Source organism: Ascidiella aspersa, chromosome 1 (genome assembly GCF_963924565.1).
Source record: "Ascidiella aspersa chromosome 1, kaAscAspe10.2, whole genome shotgun sequence".
NCBI classification, from domain to species: domain Eukaryota; kingdom Metazoa; phylum Chordata; class Ascidiacea; order Phlebobranchia; family Ascidiidae; genus Ascidiella; species Ascidiella aspersa.
The window spans coordinates 28442705-28461472 of NC_139447.1; the positions used below are offsets into that span (position 1 = coordinate 28442705).

Below are 18768 nucleotides of genomic sequence, written 5' to 3' on the forward strand. Positions count from 1 at the left end.
TACGTTTTACTAGAGTGTGGGGCTATAAATTATAGCTATTTTACGTTTTTAAAAGCAACACAAGCGTTGTTTTGTTTTTTGAAACTTGTTTGTTTGTCGTATAAGACAAAATATTGACAGAAAGATGACAAGCAATGACACGGAACCCACGATTGATAGCAGGGCTTTCGTTCTTTTGGGAGGAAATCAAGTAGATCCCAAAGATCTGTTGAAGTATCTTTTAAGTCTAACGACACAATCCATCAGCAGCAGCACCCAAGCTGTAGCCTCGACGTCAAAGTTGACAACTACCGTCGCAAGCACTTTAGCGCCAACCACAACGCCTTCGGCAACGACCACGACCACTTTGTTGTCGTCGACTTCGAAACTTATCAGCGCGATCATCACTAGAAGCACAGAGGCGGCGACAAGCTCATTGCGGCCACTTTCAGTTCAGGCGAACAGCAGTTTTGCCAGCACTTCCACGCCAGCAGCGAGCCAACTCAGCAGTTCAACCTTGCTTTCAAGCACTTCGCACATCACCACAAGGTTGCTTACCAGCAGCTCGTCAGTCGCGGAAGTACTTCAAACAGATTCGGCGTCAGGCGTCGGCGGCGAGGCCGGCGGCTTGCCAGAAGGCGCTCATCGCATGTACCCGGTCTTCTGCAGCAAAAACACGGTCCTGGAATGCTTCGATACTCCCCTGAACCAATGTAGGGCTTGCGACAGCGCTTCGTCGAGCGCCTTCCTTGCCGTGGTCGTGATCTTGGGATTTCTCATCCTGCTAAGCAACCTGACAGTGCTCGAGGTCGTGCGGCGAAAGAGAAAGAGGGGCAAAGTTGACAACATGGACCTCCATCGCGTCTCGCTGGCGGTGGCCGACCTGCTCACAGGTAATCCAGAGTAAAGGGGGAATCATTGTTTTAGGAGACTTTACCCGTGTCCGGTCTGCTAGCCAAGTAACGTCTAATGTCTCAAATTCACTATAATTATGGAAAATGGTGTTGATATCTTGGTCTGAACCTAGAACGTCTCCCTTTTTACCGACATACCGTTAATGTCCCAATCTCTCCCAGTTTATCGCCACTTTGCTGTCCAATAGTCTTCTAACTGAACCACGACCTATTCCTTTATCCCCCTTTAAATATATTTTTGCAAAGCGGTCACACATTGGCCAGAATGCCTCTATTTGCAACATCACAACACCCGGCCAATTGATTTTAATTATATGTTATAATATATATGGTGATGATTGGAAAGTGAAATACTAAAATGATTTGTTTAACTCGCCCTAAACTTAGACTCGTTCTATCCAGGCATTTATTGTTCAGACTGATGTTTGAATTTCATTTTTTTGCTGTTTGCAATAGCTGTTGGTATGGGACAATTTTCCGTTTGTACAATTTTAACTGTTGGTGTATATGTCAATGGTTTCCTCGATATCCAATCAGTTGCTGCTGCCAACCCGACACTTCCTTTGTCGCTTTTGATTCCATGACGCCCTTTTATATTGATTCCCAAGCACATATTTAAGTTCGGGACGTTATTAAAGAACAACCCACGACAATGTATACGATTTGATTTATTATAATAAATTAAATTCCTAAATAAATTTTTTATCATAAGAACTTTCAAATTTGGATATTCAAATCCAATAATTTATTTGAATAAAGGTGATAAATTAAAACCGGTCCTAGAATGACAATCTTAATTAGGTATGATTTATATGACCCTTTATTAATAGTACACAAAGGCTGTTTTAATCTGATCATTTTGTTAATGTAGTACAGTTTTTTCTTTATATAATTATTGCTTAATTACCAATTCTGTGATTTGAGATAGTTTCTAAAACTGTAAAAAATCACAGTTTTCTCGGGGTTAGCGCCCATTCAATGGTACATGTTTTAGTGTTTGGTTGTTTTACTTCGAGCCATATTCAACGTCTTTGAATTGACTATCACGCAGGCATTCAACTAGTCGTCGTCCCACTGTACAACTACGCGTGGATGATGCGGTCGACGTCACTGGAGGTGGCCGAGAGGTCGGTCGAGCTGTACGACTCAACGGCGGCCAAGTTCGGAGGCTCCTTTTTCGTGCTCACGTTCGCAGCCTCCCTCTTCAACTTGCTCTACTTGGCGGCGCAACGCTTGTACGCCTTCGTGAGGCCGATCCAGTACAAGTTCCAGGGCAAGCGCGTCGTCTGCGTCGGCCTGTTGATTACTTGGCTCGTCGCCGTGGTGTCCTGCACCATCCCAGGTAGACTAGTCATGGAAATATTACAATTGTTTTATAATTACTTTGTCCAACCTTGGTATCGTACAGTTTTATAATGCTAAAAGGTACTGCGAGATCATATAGGAATTCTCCAGGATTATAATTTGGCTTAATATAATGGTAGGCCTAATACTATTGTTTGTTTTAGATTAGAACGCAAACAATAAAACAATAGCTTCCTACATTTTGCACAGTTATTATTTGTTGTGTTGTTTCAATCGTTAGAAACACTTAGCTATAATATATTTTGGCCCAAGGTATGCTTTGAGTTACTTTTGCTATAGGGACCATTTTTTCACACCTTGCATACAGTACACAGCTCACATGTGTGGTGTTGCAGTTTAAGGTATCGCATGGTTAGGAACTAGTCTAAGAAGTTTACAAACTGTAACTGTTACAGAATAAACCGTTTTCCATCTGTTGAACGGCTGAAAAAACAAATTTTTAGTCACGCAACTCTCATGGTGGTGAAACTGTCTCACTCATTTTGGTAAGATCGCAAATTGTTAAACGTAAAGTTAATCAGCATCGAACGGATTATTTTTCTATGTAAACCATTAAACAATAAACACCCTTTTTCTGTTTTCAGCTTGGATTCCACACGAAATTGCATTTAATTATTTCGCCGGCACCTTCCTCTTTAGCCCTCAGCAACGCCCTGGGACTGGCATGACGGCAAGCATAACCCTCTTCACCATCTTCTACGTTCTTCCCTACTTCGTTACTGTAAGTTTAAACAAAACGGTTCGGTTATTTTATGCCTTTATTGTTTGATTGCTACGAAGATCGCTCTGCAGTGTTTGTTTTTATAAAATTTGTAAAATTTAATCACACCCGAGTTTCTGGCTTACAATTCAACACCATTCTCGAAATTACAGAACAAGAAATTACCGTTCAGTGCAATGAATTTTCCAGGTGCGGGTTTACATTTGCGTTTGAAAAAATATATATTTATGCATTTGAAGTGCGCATAGACATTCGCAGTACACATTACTGATATATGGCCGGACGTCAAAGGCAATGTAACCTTAGCTGCCAAGAGGCCCTATTAAATCAAATGAACAACAATTTTTGCGCAATACTACATTTCTGTAGACTAAGATGACGGCTGTATCGACAAAAGACGGTATGCAGTAAAACCCATTGCGAAGATTTACACATTTAAATGACAAATGTGTTATATTGATGACAATATGGCCTTTAAATTAGGGATTCGTAAAGGTGTACAAAAATAAAAACGCAAACTAACTTTTTTGTATATTATATAGAATTTCTATATACGGGTACGGCCTATCTACATATTTATCATGGTAAACTACAAAAGGTAGCAAAAATGATATAGACAAGTATAGAACACCCAACATCCCTGGCCCTATCGCGTTGCAACGTACCTTGTATGGCTACCATAATATTTGAATACAAGTTTCAGAAATGGTATCTAAAGACACGCGTTTCGTTTCGTGCGTTGCCGTGTAAAGAACCAATATTTTTACGATGGCAGTGTGTCGCTTATCCTGACTTGAAAGGGACAACAATCCAAACCTACTGGCTTAATAGCACGATTTTTGATATTTTTGGGCCAACACGCGTCAAAGGCAGCAATGTACGGCAACGACCGAAAAACACTAAATGACTGTTTTCTTAAAAAGTAAACATCGCAGCCCCAAAATAAGACAATATTACCAATCTATATATGATCTGACGTTACCAACGTTTTTGAGCAAATTTTAGGCAACGCTGTAAAAATATTTGCGAGGAACCGCATAAGCAGTGCATGTAGCGATTGTAGCGGTTTTGATTAATGAATGAACTGAAACAACGAGTCATATCGGTTTGCGCGTGTTTTGTCATAGGCTATACAAGGGCTGCGCTTTCCTACTCTCATTATATTGTTCTTGGTAGAACGGTTTATTTTTATCCCAAATTCGATTGCCCCATTCTTCAGGAAATGATGCCCAGACTAAATGGAAATTAAGTTCGCTGTGTCCTTATTTACCACCCTTTAGGTTATAAATGAAAACAAATGGGACATATATTAGTGATTCGCCAAGCAAATCAAACTTTTTCTTAACTTTTTTTCTGCAAAGGCTTTCTTATACGCTTACAAAAACCATTGTTTTATTGGAATATAAAGTTAGTGATTCAACAAGCAAGTTATTTTTTTCTTAACGTTTTTAAGTGTTTTATTGAAAATATACGGTAGATTTATTGGGTAAAAAACTGTTTATTGTGCAAAGGTTGTAATGATTCTTCTCTCGGCCTGTATCGTGTCCAAGCATATCAGAAAGTCATCAAAACCAGCCACGAATTATTCACCTCCCAAAAACGACCAGTCAGCAGCCGGGGAAACTCCCTTCTTCATTACCACCGCGGTCATGGTCATTGGATTTACGCTCACAACAAGTAAGAAGTGTTTCTCAGCTGTAGTCCGACTAATCTTGGACAATATTTTTGTGTAAATATTTGTCACGACAGTGTGCTGTGATCGCTAAAACATTCAGATTATTTTTAGTTCGATTCAATATGGGAACACACAATAATATCTAGAAAGCAACACTGTCTAAAAGAGAAAAATCTATAAAATTATAGTATTAAAAGCAACGAAATAATAAAGACAAATACGCAATAATTTCCACCACAGAATAAGGTCTTAAATCGTGTAAATAAGACCAGGCCTATCGGAATAAGTCCTACATGCATCGAAATATAGACTAAATGGAAATGTCTGGCTGGCCATTTTGGTACCCTGTAGATTGAACGATGGTTTAGCACAGCATTGTTTCCACTGTTTATGGTTACGGTAGGTAACGTGCGGGGTTATAAAGTTGGTTAGAATTAAGATCTTATTCCGATTAAGACACTAGCTATTATTAGAGAAATCAGGTGGCACTGTATAAAGACAAATTGTATTTACGGCCATATACAAAGATAGCTATTATTAGGTATCAGTCTTTTTTGGGCTTATTCCAAACTGTGTTTTATTCCGAGGCCGTTGTTGTTCTTATTTCGGTTTTATGATTGGAGTCCGATTGTATACATTAAAGAGATACAAAAATGGGTGTTAGACATAAAACAAATCCGAAGTTAATACCATTTTATTGGTGTTTTGCAACTTTATTAAAAGTTGGTGTTTTAAAACTTTTTTACAGATTTAGGTGTAAAGTTTAGTTTTCTTAGATTTTAAAATGTAGTTTGAATCGCACAAAACGTAACAAAACGCATCTCATATAAAAACAAAAACTATTTTTTTGTGTAAAACATACACAAGTCAGTTTCTCCACCAGACCAAACGTAATCACAATTCTAGATAAAAACATCGTAGCATAAGGTTCAACGTTTTGGTACGACGCATTGGTAGCTTTAAAAACTACATATCCAGGTTACTGAAATAAATGTATCCATTTTGTGTTTGGCAGTTCCCCTTTTCGGCGTGCTGGTCTTCCAATACGCGACGGGAAGTACCGACGTCGATTCGGCCTACGTCATATGCTTCTACGTCACGATGTCGAACAGGTATGTACAATTCGGCGGTCGAGGATCAGACGGCTGGAAATCAGTCTCGGACGCGACATTTTTGCAGCGTGTTTTGATGTCGCTTGCCAACCGAGACGTCGCTCGTAACTGACACAGCCCATGCAACTGTGACTTAAAAACCTTCTATTACAGTTCCTTTTCTCGACAAAAAGCTAATATGCATAACGCGAGCCCGGTTTTAGGCCTGTAATTTAGAGGAAACGGCCTGACTTTTAAAATAGCAATATACGCTTTTTAGAATACTGTTTTTAATATTGTTTCTTATTGTATCATCAGACCAACGTATATTTTACACAGCAATAATATACGGAGGTCAAAGTAGTTTCAACCATACTGACTAACAATGTTGCATACGAAATGGTGCTTTACTGTTTCTTTATAACAATAATAATATAATCAAACAGTACAAAATTGCAAAAATTATAAGGCACATTTAGATTGTTTTGTCTAATTTAGCATCCATAGTTTTTCGTTATGTGGCCTACAAAGTTCCATGCGCTATTTGTGGAACTTACCAGCAGCATTCAACAAAACGAATTTGTTTTCTAGTCTTGTCAACGTGGTGGTGTACAGCATTCGTGACACGTCGTTTCGCGTCATGGTCCGCGAGATCTTCTGCGGAGTCTGTCGTCCCTGCAGCAGCCAGGAGGAGGCCATGGGAGGTCGATCCAAGAGGAAACAGCTCCGGAGCACTTCGGAGAGTTACACCAACACAGGAACGAGCAGCGCCGGCAGATCGCAGTCCAGAAGCACCCCATGAGAGGGCGGAAAAAGCTTCGGCTCGTCTTCGTTATTTTTGGTGTGTTTTATTCCTTCTCCTTTTTTGTTAAGCGTTGTCTATCGTTGTACAATTCGTTTTTACTCTGGTAGAAGTTTATGCAATTTGCCTACATAAAAATTAAGCCATTGAACCCAGACAAAAGGCCACTAATATTGTAAAAGTTTGCCATTCCAGCAGCCCCAGCAGTAATCCATTGTGAAAAGTACCTTTCATACCCGACGTTTTTCTTTGGTGTTTGCATTAGTGTTTGTGCGTTTTTGTGATTCCGAGTTCCTTGTAACACAAGCGACAAAAATCTTCATTTGCAACACCTAGTGTTACCGGTTGTTTTATTCCTGAAATTGCACTCAGAGTTCTTAATCAGGTCGTTCAGTCTCAATTCTACAAAACCGACATATTGCAAGCACGGCGAAAAATGTGTTTTTGTCCTTTACAAAAATCGATTTCAAGTGATCCTCTTCTCCTAGATATTTATGCCAACCATTCTATCACCAACCGAACATTAGTATTTTTTTCTTTCTTGGGAACTACCAGATTACAATTTGACATCATACTTTTTCGCATAAAAAGTTGTACATATTATTCAATTTATTCTTTTTTGGAAGAACGCCTATTGTTAGATCTAATTTAACACGATCATACTTTAAACACCTATTCTCAAGACAGTTTCAATTTTGTGATTTTTTACACGTCACTCAAAGTCTTATAGATCTTAAAATGCAAGTGTACTTGGATGTAAGTAATTATTCGATTATTGCAGTTATGTTTTTTATTGCTATGACGATATACCTTTATAATGTTTTATAAGTGAAAATCTAATATCGTTTTTTCTAAAAAAGGTTGAGTTTTCGGTTTTTGATAATTTTTTTTTCTCCATAACTTTCATCATGCATTTGTAAAATAAAAATCGCCTCATCCAATTGTTTTTTATGTCGTAAAACAGTAATATTTCAGAACAAAAACATTATTTGCTAAAATTTATAAAATTAAAAAGTTACAGTCGACAAAACAAGGCCTTATAACCATAGCTAGCAATGAAACGAAAACAAAGCCATGTTCCAAGAGATTTCAATTCTTAAGTGCCAGTCCATGCAATTTGCAATCCAAGAATTGAGATTAAATTTTGAATTTATTTTAGTCTTTACTCTTACTTTGATCTGACGAGGCACAGTTATGCGAAGACATTGCAATGTTATCATTTAATTTGTCGTCGAACACACCTGATTTTTTAAACTTTCTAGTCTCGCATTGTACTACAGCAATACGACAATCAAAAAGAATATTCGGGCTAAGGGTTAAGGTCATATTATACTAACCACTGGATTGTGACGAGTTTATGTATTTTTTCGTTACAGATATTATGGCGCACTTGGTTTTGTTATGTCGTTATTCCTAATATCATGGTCGCTATAGCCTTGCTTTATATTATGGGCATCATGTTATGTTCTGCTTCAATCCTTTTAATCTTAATGGTGTAACCAGCAAAGTTTAGCTACCGGTACCCATCATTTCGATGTAATAATTAGTCCAAAACAAAACTCTTGCAAAAAAACAGCTTTCTAATTAAGTTTTATTGCACAAACTCAGTGTAAATATATTTTTCAAATGAGACAATTTGTAGATTAAAATATAGGTTTTACAATAAAATATAATTAAAATATTATTCCGGTTGAATGATTCGTAAACTATATTGGAAACATTGGACAAATTAACAATTAGTTACTAGATAATTTAATAAACAACAAATTTCGCTGTAACTTTAAACGTACAGGCCCTAGAGTTGGTGTACAAGTTATTTTAACCTTATTGGGAGTCACATCACAGATGAAATGTAAGAAATGGACTTATTCACATCAAATCTTACATTTTCACTTAATTTTAATGAGCACAACAGTGAACTTACAACAAAATACCATGCCATCGCAAATAGAAAGTGTATGTTTTGCGCACTTTACTAGCAATTTTGATAGTTGGTAACGATGGGTGAATAATATGGCCTGGTGCATTGACATGGAATGTAGAACCTACATGAAAATCCAAAATAGCGGTTTCCCAGGCCAGACGAGGAGCTAGGACTTTTTATTTGTTAAATGGACCCCAAATGATACAAACCAGTTGAGAAACACATGTTTCTCATTTCTTCCAAGATAAATTTTAAAATGTGTATAGTATTGAGGCACGTTTTCTTTTTGGATAGTTAACCACTTTAAGTTAACATAATTTGTCGTTTCATGCACACTTGCGACATTACAATGTAATTTTATGACAGCATAAACTGAAAAAGTACTTTAATATGTTTAACAATTGATGTAAATAAAATCTGAAAAGTCCCTTTACGATTTCAGTTCGTTCACGTAATAATCCATGTTTGCGCAACAGCTGATGGATGTGTGCGGACAGGGTAATTTCACTAGATTATTTTAACCAAGAGAATATGCTGTAATGCGGTTTGCTTTTTACAGAACTTCCCATCAATGACGCTGTTCGTCTACGACTCGTTGAAATATCGCTCAATGTCATATTTGCGCTTTGTAATAGTTTCTATTGGTAATGCACCATCTATTTAATGCGGTACAACGTTGATACAACTGATCAGAAACAAAACAAAGATGATATTGCTGCAGGACACTTAGCTAATCAGAGCATATGCGTACGTTAAGTATAGAAGACAATTGACTTTTTAGTGTGGGCCTATTTTTTTTTCCAGATATACAACAGACTCTAAATTTCCATGCTATTAGGTCGCTGTACCTTATTTCTGTAGTAAATAATCAGCCAGGATAAAATTCAATGTAAAATCGTAGTACAATCACCAAAACATGTATCCAAAAAATAAATATTTTTAACAAAAATGTAAAAATTAATCACATTTCCATCTATAGGTTTAGTAAAGTTATTTGTATAAGCTAAGTGATTTAATAATAAAAATATTCATCTTTTAAATAGTAGATTTTGAGGTGGTATAATGCTTTCAATATTAAATGATTTGTCTTTCAGTCATGTGGGCTTATTTTTAACTTTTGAACTATACGATGAAAATTCCGACAAAGATTGTTAATGAATATAATGTTGCTGCCAGCCATTGTATCAATTATTATCTCTCGATTGTACACGATTTTTAAATATTAATGTCTTAAATGTTTTGTTTCTTTAATTTGAGTAAAGCTTAGAAACAAACAAAAGAAATATTCAAAACTTTCAAGCATGGTAATCGAATTAGTGTTACCGGATTTTGAATATAGGGAGCTGACAGACCCATTTGATCCGATTACCGAACCCACAGTTGAAAACATTACCGAATTGTTACCGCAAAAAAACAACACTTTACCCATCAGACTAATTGGAATACAAGCCTTCTGTGGCAAAGGTGTTGAGATAAATTGTCAGCAAACGACGTTAAGAAATTGCAGAGATTGCAGCATGCCGCTAGCTACATTGTTTGTAAGTTTGGTGTCCATCGTCGGCGCTTTAATCTTGTTTGGCAATTTACTTGTTATCTGGTCGGTCAGCAGAAAAAGGGAAAGCACCAGCAACTTTGACGTTATGAAAGTGTCGTTGGCAGTTGCAAATTTAACAACAGGTACGTTTGTAATCAAGGCTGACATTTTACTATTTTTATCATGGTTCTCAATATTGGCTACCAATGACTTACACTCCATATCCTGATAACATATTTTCTGAAACTCATTAGAACAGCCATTTTAAATGTGTAACCAATGTTTCGACTGGAATGAATAATCAAATATATAAGGACTTGATAATATATATTTCTGTTCTAGGAGTTGTTATATTTGCAATCGCAATTCCGAATTTAATAATGAGTCTTGATAAAACGCCATACGAAGTGACCAAGAGAGTATTCGAATCGATCAACTCTCATAAGGCAAGGGCTGGTGGAATCTTTTACGTTATTGGAATAACCTCTTCGTTATTTCACCTCCTTCTGTTGAGCATCGAGCGCTTTTATGCAGTTCGATACCCGATCAGATACAAGATACAAAACAAACGCAACATTTATGTTCTTATTGCAATCGCTTGGCTCCTGGGTATTATAGCAGCAGCAGTTCCAGGTAAACACGCCCCTTCTCATATATTTTACAGTCATTATCACTTAATTCATACCCAATAAGTGCTACAAGACATCTTAAATAGTGTCTTGACAAATATTTTTTACTTTTTAACACTTTTACTATAAAATTTGATTTCTTGATCATAGCAAAAACTAACTTTTTGACGTAAGATTTGACTTTGTTCTCTACAAGCTATGGTTCCCAGTCAGATCCATCTGGCCTACAACCACCTATTACACCTTTATTATCCGACAATTCACTATATCGGGACCGGCACTTCTTTTGCTATTGTCGCCACGTTAATGGTGATTTTCTACGCCATCCCTTATGTTCTTATGGTGAGTGACCAAATAATTTGTCAATCCTTCACAAATGAAAACGTTTACAAGCATGTTAACGATAAAGCAACATATATTCGATGAAAGATTTATTATTGTGAAAAAGTATCACAATTTGTTTTTTCAGACTCTACTTACAATCGCAACTGGTATCTTTATCAGCATATCTCTCAGGAAGTCACGAAAAACACTCTCACATGGAAACTGCAGTGAGCAGGCAGCAAGAAAAGAGAAGGCTGTCTATAAGACATTTGTCATGATGGTGGTTGGATTCACAATAGCTCTGCGTAAGACAACGTAATGTAAATAGTGTTAAACATAGGGCATTTGTACAACTTATGATTCATGTATGTTCGATTTTTAAGCATTCAATAAAAAAATACGAAATAATCTAATGTTCCGTTTCAGTGCCCCTGTTGATCGTCGTTGCCTTATTCTACACGGGACAAATAAATGTCACTAACTATTCAAAGCCCTACGTTATTGGATTTTACATGAGCATGTCTACGAGGTAATTGGTCGTCTGTTATTCGAAAAACGTTAATGTTGCTTGTAATTAAAAAAAATCGGGTTTTAAAAAACTTGGCAAATATTCAGTATTGATATTAACAGAGTCTTTTAAGTAACTTGAATTCGACTAAAGTGATGTTTACCAAACAACAAGTCAAATCCCAGTCGAACTCTTTCCTGGAGCAACTCAAATACCAAATTCAAAGGCGTAAAAATAATTCTAAAATATAATATTTGATAGCCACAACCCAGCATAATTTCACGCATCAACCAACAAAGATTAATCAAATTAGCGTGAAGACACTTAAGTCACATCTTTTTTCTAAGGCCGTTACAACACTTATTATTTGCAATATAGGATTTTACTATGCCTAAAATGTCTAATTGTCTTTTTCAGTTTGGTAAACGTGTTGATATACAGCTTGAAAGATAATGATTTCAAAGTCGCCACACGAAGTTTGTTTTGTTGCTGCCCGAGTCGGAAAAGTTCTTCTTAAGACTCGTCTCTTTGTGTATTGGTTACCTCTACCAGTGCTCGGCAACCAGACTTGGACAACTAGATAGTTCTAGTTTTCTAGTTCAATGAATTAATGCGGCTAATTCTAATTCTAATCTAATTTGTGAATTGACTGTGTGCTCTAATTCTCGTTCTAATCTAATTCGGATTTTACCAAAAATGGTACTTTGTGCAACGACATTTTTAGTCTCTTAGTGAAAACAAAGAATTTGAATTCAAACTCTTTGGTTAAAACGTAATTTTCACAGACTAAAAATCATATGCTATGCTAAAATGCTTAAAAATTAGCAGACACATAATTGACATGCTCATTCCTATTAAAATGCTTCTCGATTTAAATGTAATTGATTGTGAATAATAAAATGTAATTTTAGTTTAAATTCTAGTTCAAATTCGTTTTTTTAAGAATTCGGTAATTCTAATTCTAATCTAATTTGGAAAAAGTCTGGCGGCAACTGGTGTGTTTCGGGAGGCTCATTACTTGCTATTTTTCAATAATTACTGAAGAATTAGCACGAAATATATACACTGAAGCAAAGTAATTCGGCCGTATAAAAAAAGGAAGTGTAACTTTATGAACTAAACGATGTACCAATAGTTTTAATAGTTGTACCAAAGCGGGAAATGAGACTATCCATACACTCGGAGTTCAAACCTATGAAATACCATTGCAATTTTATTGCAAATTTTGTTTCACGTTTTGTCCGCAAAATGAGGCAAACAGTACAAATCTTAATGCCAGGTTTTATTTCCCGAATGCTATTTACCCTAGCCCCAATCAGTTCTGTCGCAAGAAAGTATACAAAGATATTTTGGGGGGACCGTTGAACTGTAAAGAAATAAACAGTAAAAAAAACTATGTAATTTGTAAAGTTTTTAATAACCTAAGATTCAGTCAATTGTTGTTAGTTTGAATACTTCGTGTTTTCTCTAATTTTGCCATGATTTCATAATTGTAATAAAATATATATATATATATATATATGTGTGTGTGTATTTTAATAGACAAAAACATGGAGTGGTATATGCACAAAGACTTATCTAAAAATATATATATCATAGTAAGAAAAATTATAATTACATATTTTAAAGTTGCTAAAACAAATTTTTCTGACTAAACATAGTCCACCAAATCAGTAGTGAAAAGTGGCACATATAAATCAAAGGGGTCAAAACACCAAAAACTTGAATCATTATCACCTAGCTTAAAACCGTTGATTGTAAAATTATAAACCACTTTTTGCCGTTACTAAACTTGACATGTGTATTTTTAATACAAAGTACAGTACAGCACGACAGCAGAATTACCACTATGCGTAGCATGAAATCAATAAAATCATTATATAAAAACAAGCTCCAAAACAGTATTCATTACTGCTACGTATTAACAGGCTCTTTTAGTGGTTAATTTCCATAACCATTATAAAAACGAGTTATTCTTGTAAAACGCGAAAACCAAGGAAACAACAGGTCAGTATTCAAAAAAAAAAAAAATTGTTAAAAAAAACAAAAATGTTAAATCAAAAAAATTGGTAAAATTACCCAATCCTAAGCTATTTTGTTTAATTAGTAAACGACAAAACGGGGGAATTATTTTGATTTACAAACAGATATTAAGGGTAAAACGATACAAATTTTACCAAAAATAATGAAAGTCAATCGGTTGTTCGAAAGGCTTATGTGATAACAAAATTGCTATTTTATCAAAAAAAAAATCTTCAAAACTTAAGAAACCCCGAATAGCGTGATGTTGTCACCAATGCGCTAATAACGTGACAGCCAACTATGTTAAGTAAGTACAAAACATTGTTAAATCGTGAATGAATAATACAAAACTTATGTAGCCTACAACTAGATTGTAAAAGAGACATCAAACCTTACGAGCCTGGGCCAATTACTTAAAGTCTTAAAGGCTTTTTTATCGATTATTTCTTCGAGCAATGCAACCTTTCAATTTCGGGTCTGATAATAATTGTATCACCATAGGGTAAGGGTGGGCCCCGGAAATGGTATAGGTACCAGAGGTCAAAATCAAATGGTAAGGTCACCAGCTATAGACCAAACATTGGCGTTGACAAATCGCAAAATGGCTATACGTAAACGCTGGAAATTCAAAAGTAAAAATATTGCCTTTTATAGTATACACTGGGCCTCGCCTCTCGTTTTGGCAACTTGCGTAAGTAAAAACAGTAGATAACGTGTGAAATCCCGCCGCATGCATGACGTGATTACAGTGGACAAAACAATAAAAGTCTGTGAACAGACATGGTGCTTTTTATTTGCGGTAATATATGAGTACAGCTTTAAATGTGTTCGTTATTGCACGGAAATCCCGCTAAACGACTTTGATCGAATGTTGGAGCATCATTTAAGCATCGGAGAATGTAGATGTACATTTGAACATGATTTCGTTTAGACTAAAATATTTAGAGTAGTAAACAGTAGGGGAAGTGCGGGACCCATGGAACGGATTTGTTTTTCGGTAATATCTTTCGAATTACAACTCAAAAACACTCGCCGTTGTTTTCTTTGGAAAGTCTACAGCTGTGGGTACCTAAATGGAAAAAATAATTTAAATCTGACATAAACTTATAAGGTGTTTTTTGATATAAAAAAGGTAGCTTTTTGTTCCATCGGTACCACTCCACAGGACCTATGGAACACCCCATGGGACCAATGGAACAAAGCATGACTGCATCTAAAAACACTGCGCTGAGTATTTCTGAAGTGCATAACTACTCAGTTATCGGTGTAGAAATAGTGGCACAAGAAAATTTATTTTAAGAAATAAAATAAAAACACATGGAAACAAGCACAAAATGCTGAAATGATATTTCTTTTAATTCTGGTAGAATTGTCAATCCGGTTTTAGTATATCAATTGTTTTTCTTTTTTAGGAGAACATATCTGCAAATATAATAATAGTCAAATGTGCGATTTGATCGAGTCCCGAATCCGACTCTGACTTTGCAGCCTATATTCCGCCAATTTACGTAACTAAATACGGTGGATATTTAGCAATCCACTCATGGGGATGTCATAAAATTCATCCACTCACAATAAATTGTTCGAAAATATCCACCATATGCTATTCCGCTATTACAAATTGCAATTGACGGCAATATCAGTTTTTGGTACTGCGCATGTGCGTCGGACTCGGGACTCTGGTAGTTTTACGTGGTCTTACTCGAGTCCGACTCCTTCGAGTCCCGAATCCGACTTCGCAGCAGCCCTGGTCCTCAGTCAACAACCCCTTATTAGATGTTCTTGTCTTAAAAGTTGGCAAACTACTATCCTTAAAATCTAAGAATATGATCACGATATATTTTCATTTTATTAACATTTAATTTTATTAAAACTGGGGTCGTTCATCAAAAAGGTTGGATACCACTGAGCTATGCTATATAGAGTCTTATTGATCCTTGACTTGAGAAAAAAATGTTTGAGTCTAGTGATATTAAATTTACTTACAGTATAGGACAATAATAACTCCGTTCTTTGCAAAAGTCTCGAGCCCTATTTAGTTATGGTCGGCTATAAAGCATTGTAACCAAAAAATATCGTTTTATTAAGAAAATTAAAAACTAACTTACCAGGTAAACAACTGACAGCTTTTAGCATTGTCCTGATGTTAGTCCGATTATTTCGATGATATGCATAAGAAGGTGATTTTATTATTTTGGAACTGATTTCATAGGATTGGAAGAATATTTTTTTAAGTTGTATAAACATGGTTATTACGAGAATGCTTTACGGCGTTGAACATTTGGACTATCCCGACCTAATTCATTAATTTACGAAACCCACTTTGAATAACATCTTCAAAATGATGACTCAAGAAAACAGGACACTATACCCTTCAGATTTATAGGAATACAAGTCTTTTGTGAAAAAAGCGTTGAGTTAAATTGCCAGCAGACGACATTAAGAAACTGCAGTAAATTCAGCATGCCGCTTGTCATAATATTGGCAACTTTGGTGTCGATGCTTGGTGCTTTATCACTAGAATTACCGCGCGGTGAACACACCTAGAATTACCACGATGACCGTTTGTATAATAAAGAAAAAAAAGTCATAATAATTTAGATTTATTTCATTCTATAATTAAGTTCCCTTTACTATTGAGCGACCTTAACCTTTGTAAGTGTTAGATTAATACGCTGTAGGCTCCATTCAAATATCATGTTCTGAAATATACTTTAGAAGCCATATCTACGCATTGATGCATTGTTGGCTTTCAACTTGCTTTTAGCTGCGTAAGGAGAATTTGTTTTTGTATGTTTTCTTTACAACTAACATAAATATTGAAGTTGATTGTGAAACAATAAGTTTTTAATTGGGTCAAAAATATCAAACAGGCATTTTTATTATGCTGCTTGTGCGCTTAGCGCAATCTACACATTCAAGTTTCACACAAGTTATACACTATCCGGAATCTGATCTACAGCATCCACAACACATTTTTGCATTTTATTTTGTCGATAGATCACATTATTTTGGAATTACTTTCGCTTTCTGCTTTCGTCAACCATAGAATTTGGATAAGAATTGTTGAGTCAAAATTATGAACTAACATGTGACTAACTGTTACCAGCTACTGCAGCAATTGTTCCATGGTTGTTTAAAAATAATAGCGACACAAATAGCTATCGTTTAAGGCGATATAACTCGTAGAGGAATTATAATTTGCTTTACAGGCAAAATGACTGTTGGCGGTAATTTAAGGTAAAACGCTTCCCTACTCGTACTGTGGTTATTCTAATAAACTAAAGATTGCCATGCTAAACTGTGACCCGCCCTAGACTTAGGAAAAGCCAGGAAGTTTCAATATTCTAACAGTTACCTAAGCGGAGATATAAATGATTGAAAATCAAAAACCGCACCGGTAATTCTAGTGTTAATCCGGTTTGGTAATTCAATGGTAATAAAGAGGACGCACCAGCAACTTTAACGTTATGGAAGTGTGGCTGGCAATTGCCAATTTAACCACAGGTGAGAAACTTCATTCTACTGTACAGATTAACAGTAGTTCATTTAAATTATAGTTACAGTGACCTGTGAACATAGTAAAACGTTTCGTTGTGTTTTAAATTTGAACAATTCGGAACGAACTGTTGAATAATTAGGCATGAACATACTTTGGCGCGGCATGAGCTAACTCTGACGCATTTGAAGATTGAAAAGCTGCCAAAGCCATGTAATAATCGTGCAACTTTGACATAACAGAATCTATAAATATTTATGTAATAAAGAAGTCGTTAATAATAAACAGATCATATTTCTATTTTAGGTATATTTGCCATTTGCAATCCCAAACTTTATATTGAGTCTTGACCCAACGCAGTACGAGGTGGCCAGAAAAGTATTTGAATCCATTAACTCAAATGGTGCAAAAGTCGGAGGAATCTTTTACATTATTGGAATAACATCTTCGTTGTTTCACCTTCTTCTGTTGAGCATTGAGCGCTTTTACACAGTCCGCTTTCCGATCCAATACAAGCTGCAAAACAAAAGCAACATTTACGTTCTCATTGCAGCCGTTTGGTTCCTGGGTATTATAGCAGCTGCAGTTCCAGGTAAACACATTTCACAGAATAATGTTTAGGCTACATACATGGCTTCAACAAACAAAAAGTATCCTAGGAAACGTTATACGAGCTACGAGTTCAATCAAGGTGTTCATAACATAGAGTTTAATCTAGAAAAATAAAACAAAGGTTATCCAACGGGTTCGTACCCCTGGCACCAGCATAAAATCATTTATTTAACAATATCATAAATGTTATATATCTAAAACAAAACTCATTACAAAATACTGTGACATCATAAAATACGGTAACGAAATTGGTGTAGATGTACCTTTAAACGAAAGTTTTAGTTACTTAAAATGTTATAGTAATGTGCAGCTATATTTTTCAATAATTATATTCTGAAATAATGGGTAATTGTTTTTAAATGTATATCTTCTGGTGCATTTGTACAGTTATGGCTTCCAACCAAATCCCTTTTGCCTACAACCACATGTTGCACTTTTACTAACCGACACTCCGCTACACCAGGACCGACACTTCTCTCTTCATTGTCACTATGTTGTTGGTGCTCTTTTACGCCATCCCTTACGTTCTTATGGTAAGTGATAAAATTTAAGAAAATAAGGTAACAAACAATTAACGCCGTAATATTAACAAAATACTAAAGCCTACAGAATAATAATTTCTAAAGGTATAACATTTATGCAGAAACTTTCAAATAACATTTATGTAAAAACTAACATTTATGTATGAAACTTTCACAGATTAACCTGTCCCCTTAATGAACACTTGAACCATATCTATTAAATTAAAAAAAATCTATCTATTGAATTCCATTTAGTAAACTAAAGAGTTCGTAATTTGACTAACAAATTGACCTTCTTGACAACAAGTATGTATCCGACTGATCTCAAAAAAATTGCAACTTGTCTTTCGAATGCAACTTGTGTAGAAACTGTTACAGATTAATATTTAATAAAAAATTTTAAATAAAAAAATTTTGTTATTAAAAGTGTACCTTTTTCGCGTTAGACTGCGGCTTTACCTCGCATATACTTAGATATTTATTTTAACAAGTATCTTGTTAGCTGTGAATATATTACTGAAATTTGTGTTTTTTTGTTTAGTTCCTGTGCTGATCGTCATTACTGTGTTCTACGCGGGACATCTTGACGTCACCAACTATTCAAGGCCTTACGCCATTGGATTTCACATGAGCATGTTCACAGGGTAA

At 35.7% G+C, this 18768-nt stretch overlaps 2 protein-coding genes across 2 annotated transcripts; both read left to right on the forward strand.

Annotated features, from left to right (window-relative positions):
- Positions 1–7476, forward strand: LOC146169271 (uncharacterized). Its single transcript, XM_083389150.1, has 6 exons — positions 1–872; positions 1945–2235; positions 2843–2979; positions 4491–4656; positions 5670–5766; positions 6337–7476. The coding sequence occupies exons 1-6, from the start codon at positions 125–127 to the stop codon at positions 6545–6547; spliced, it is 1650 nt and encodes a 549-aa protein (XP_083245276.1). The 5' UTR covers positions 1–124; the 3' UTR covers positions 6548–7476.
- Positions 7477–10385: 2909 nt separating this feature from the next.
- Positions 10386–18768, forward strand: LOC146169272 (uncharacterized). The gene is made up of 6 exons (XM_083386355.1): positions 10386–10638; positions 10831–10976; positions 11104–11263; positions 11385–11487; positions 11884–11942; positions 18662–18768. The coding sequence occupies exons 1-6, from the start codon at positions 10386–10388 to the stop codon at positions 18766–18768; spliced, it is 828 nt and encodes a 275-aa protein (XP_083242481.1).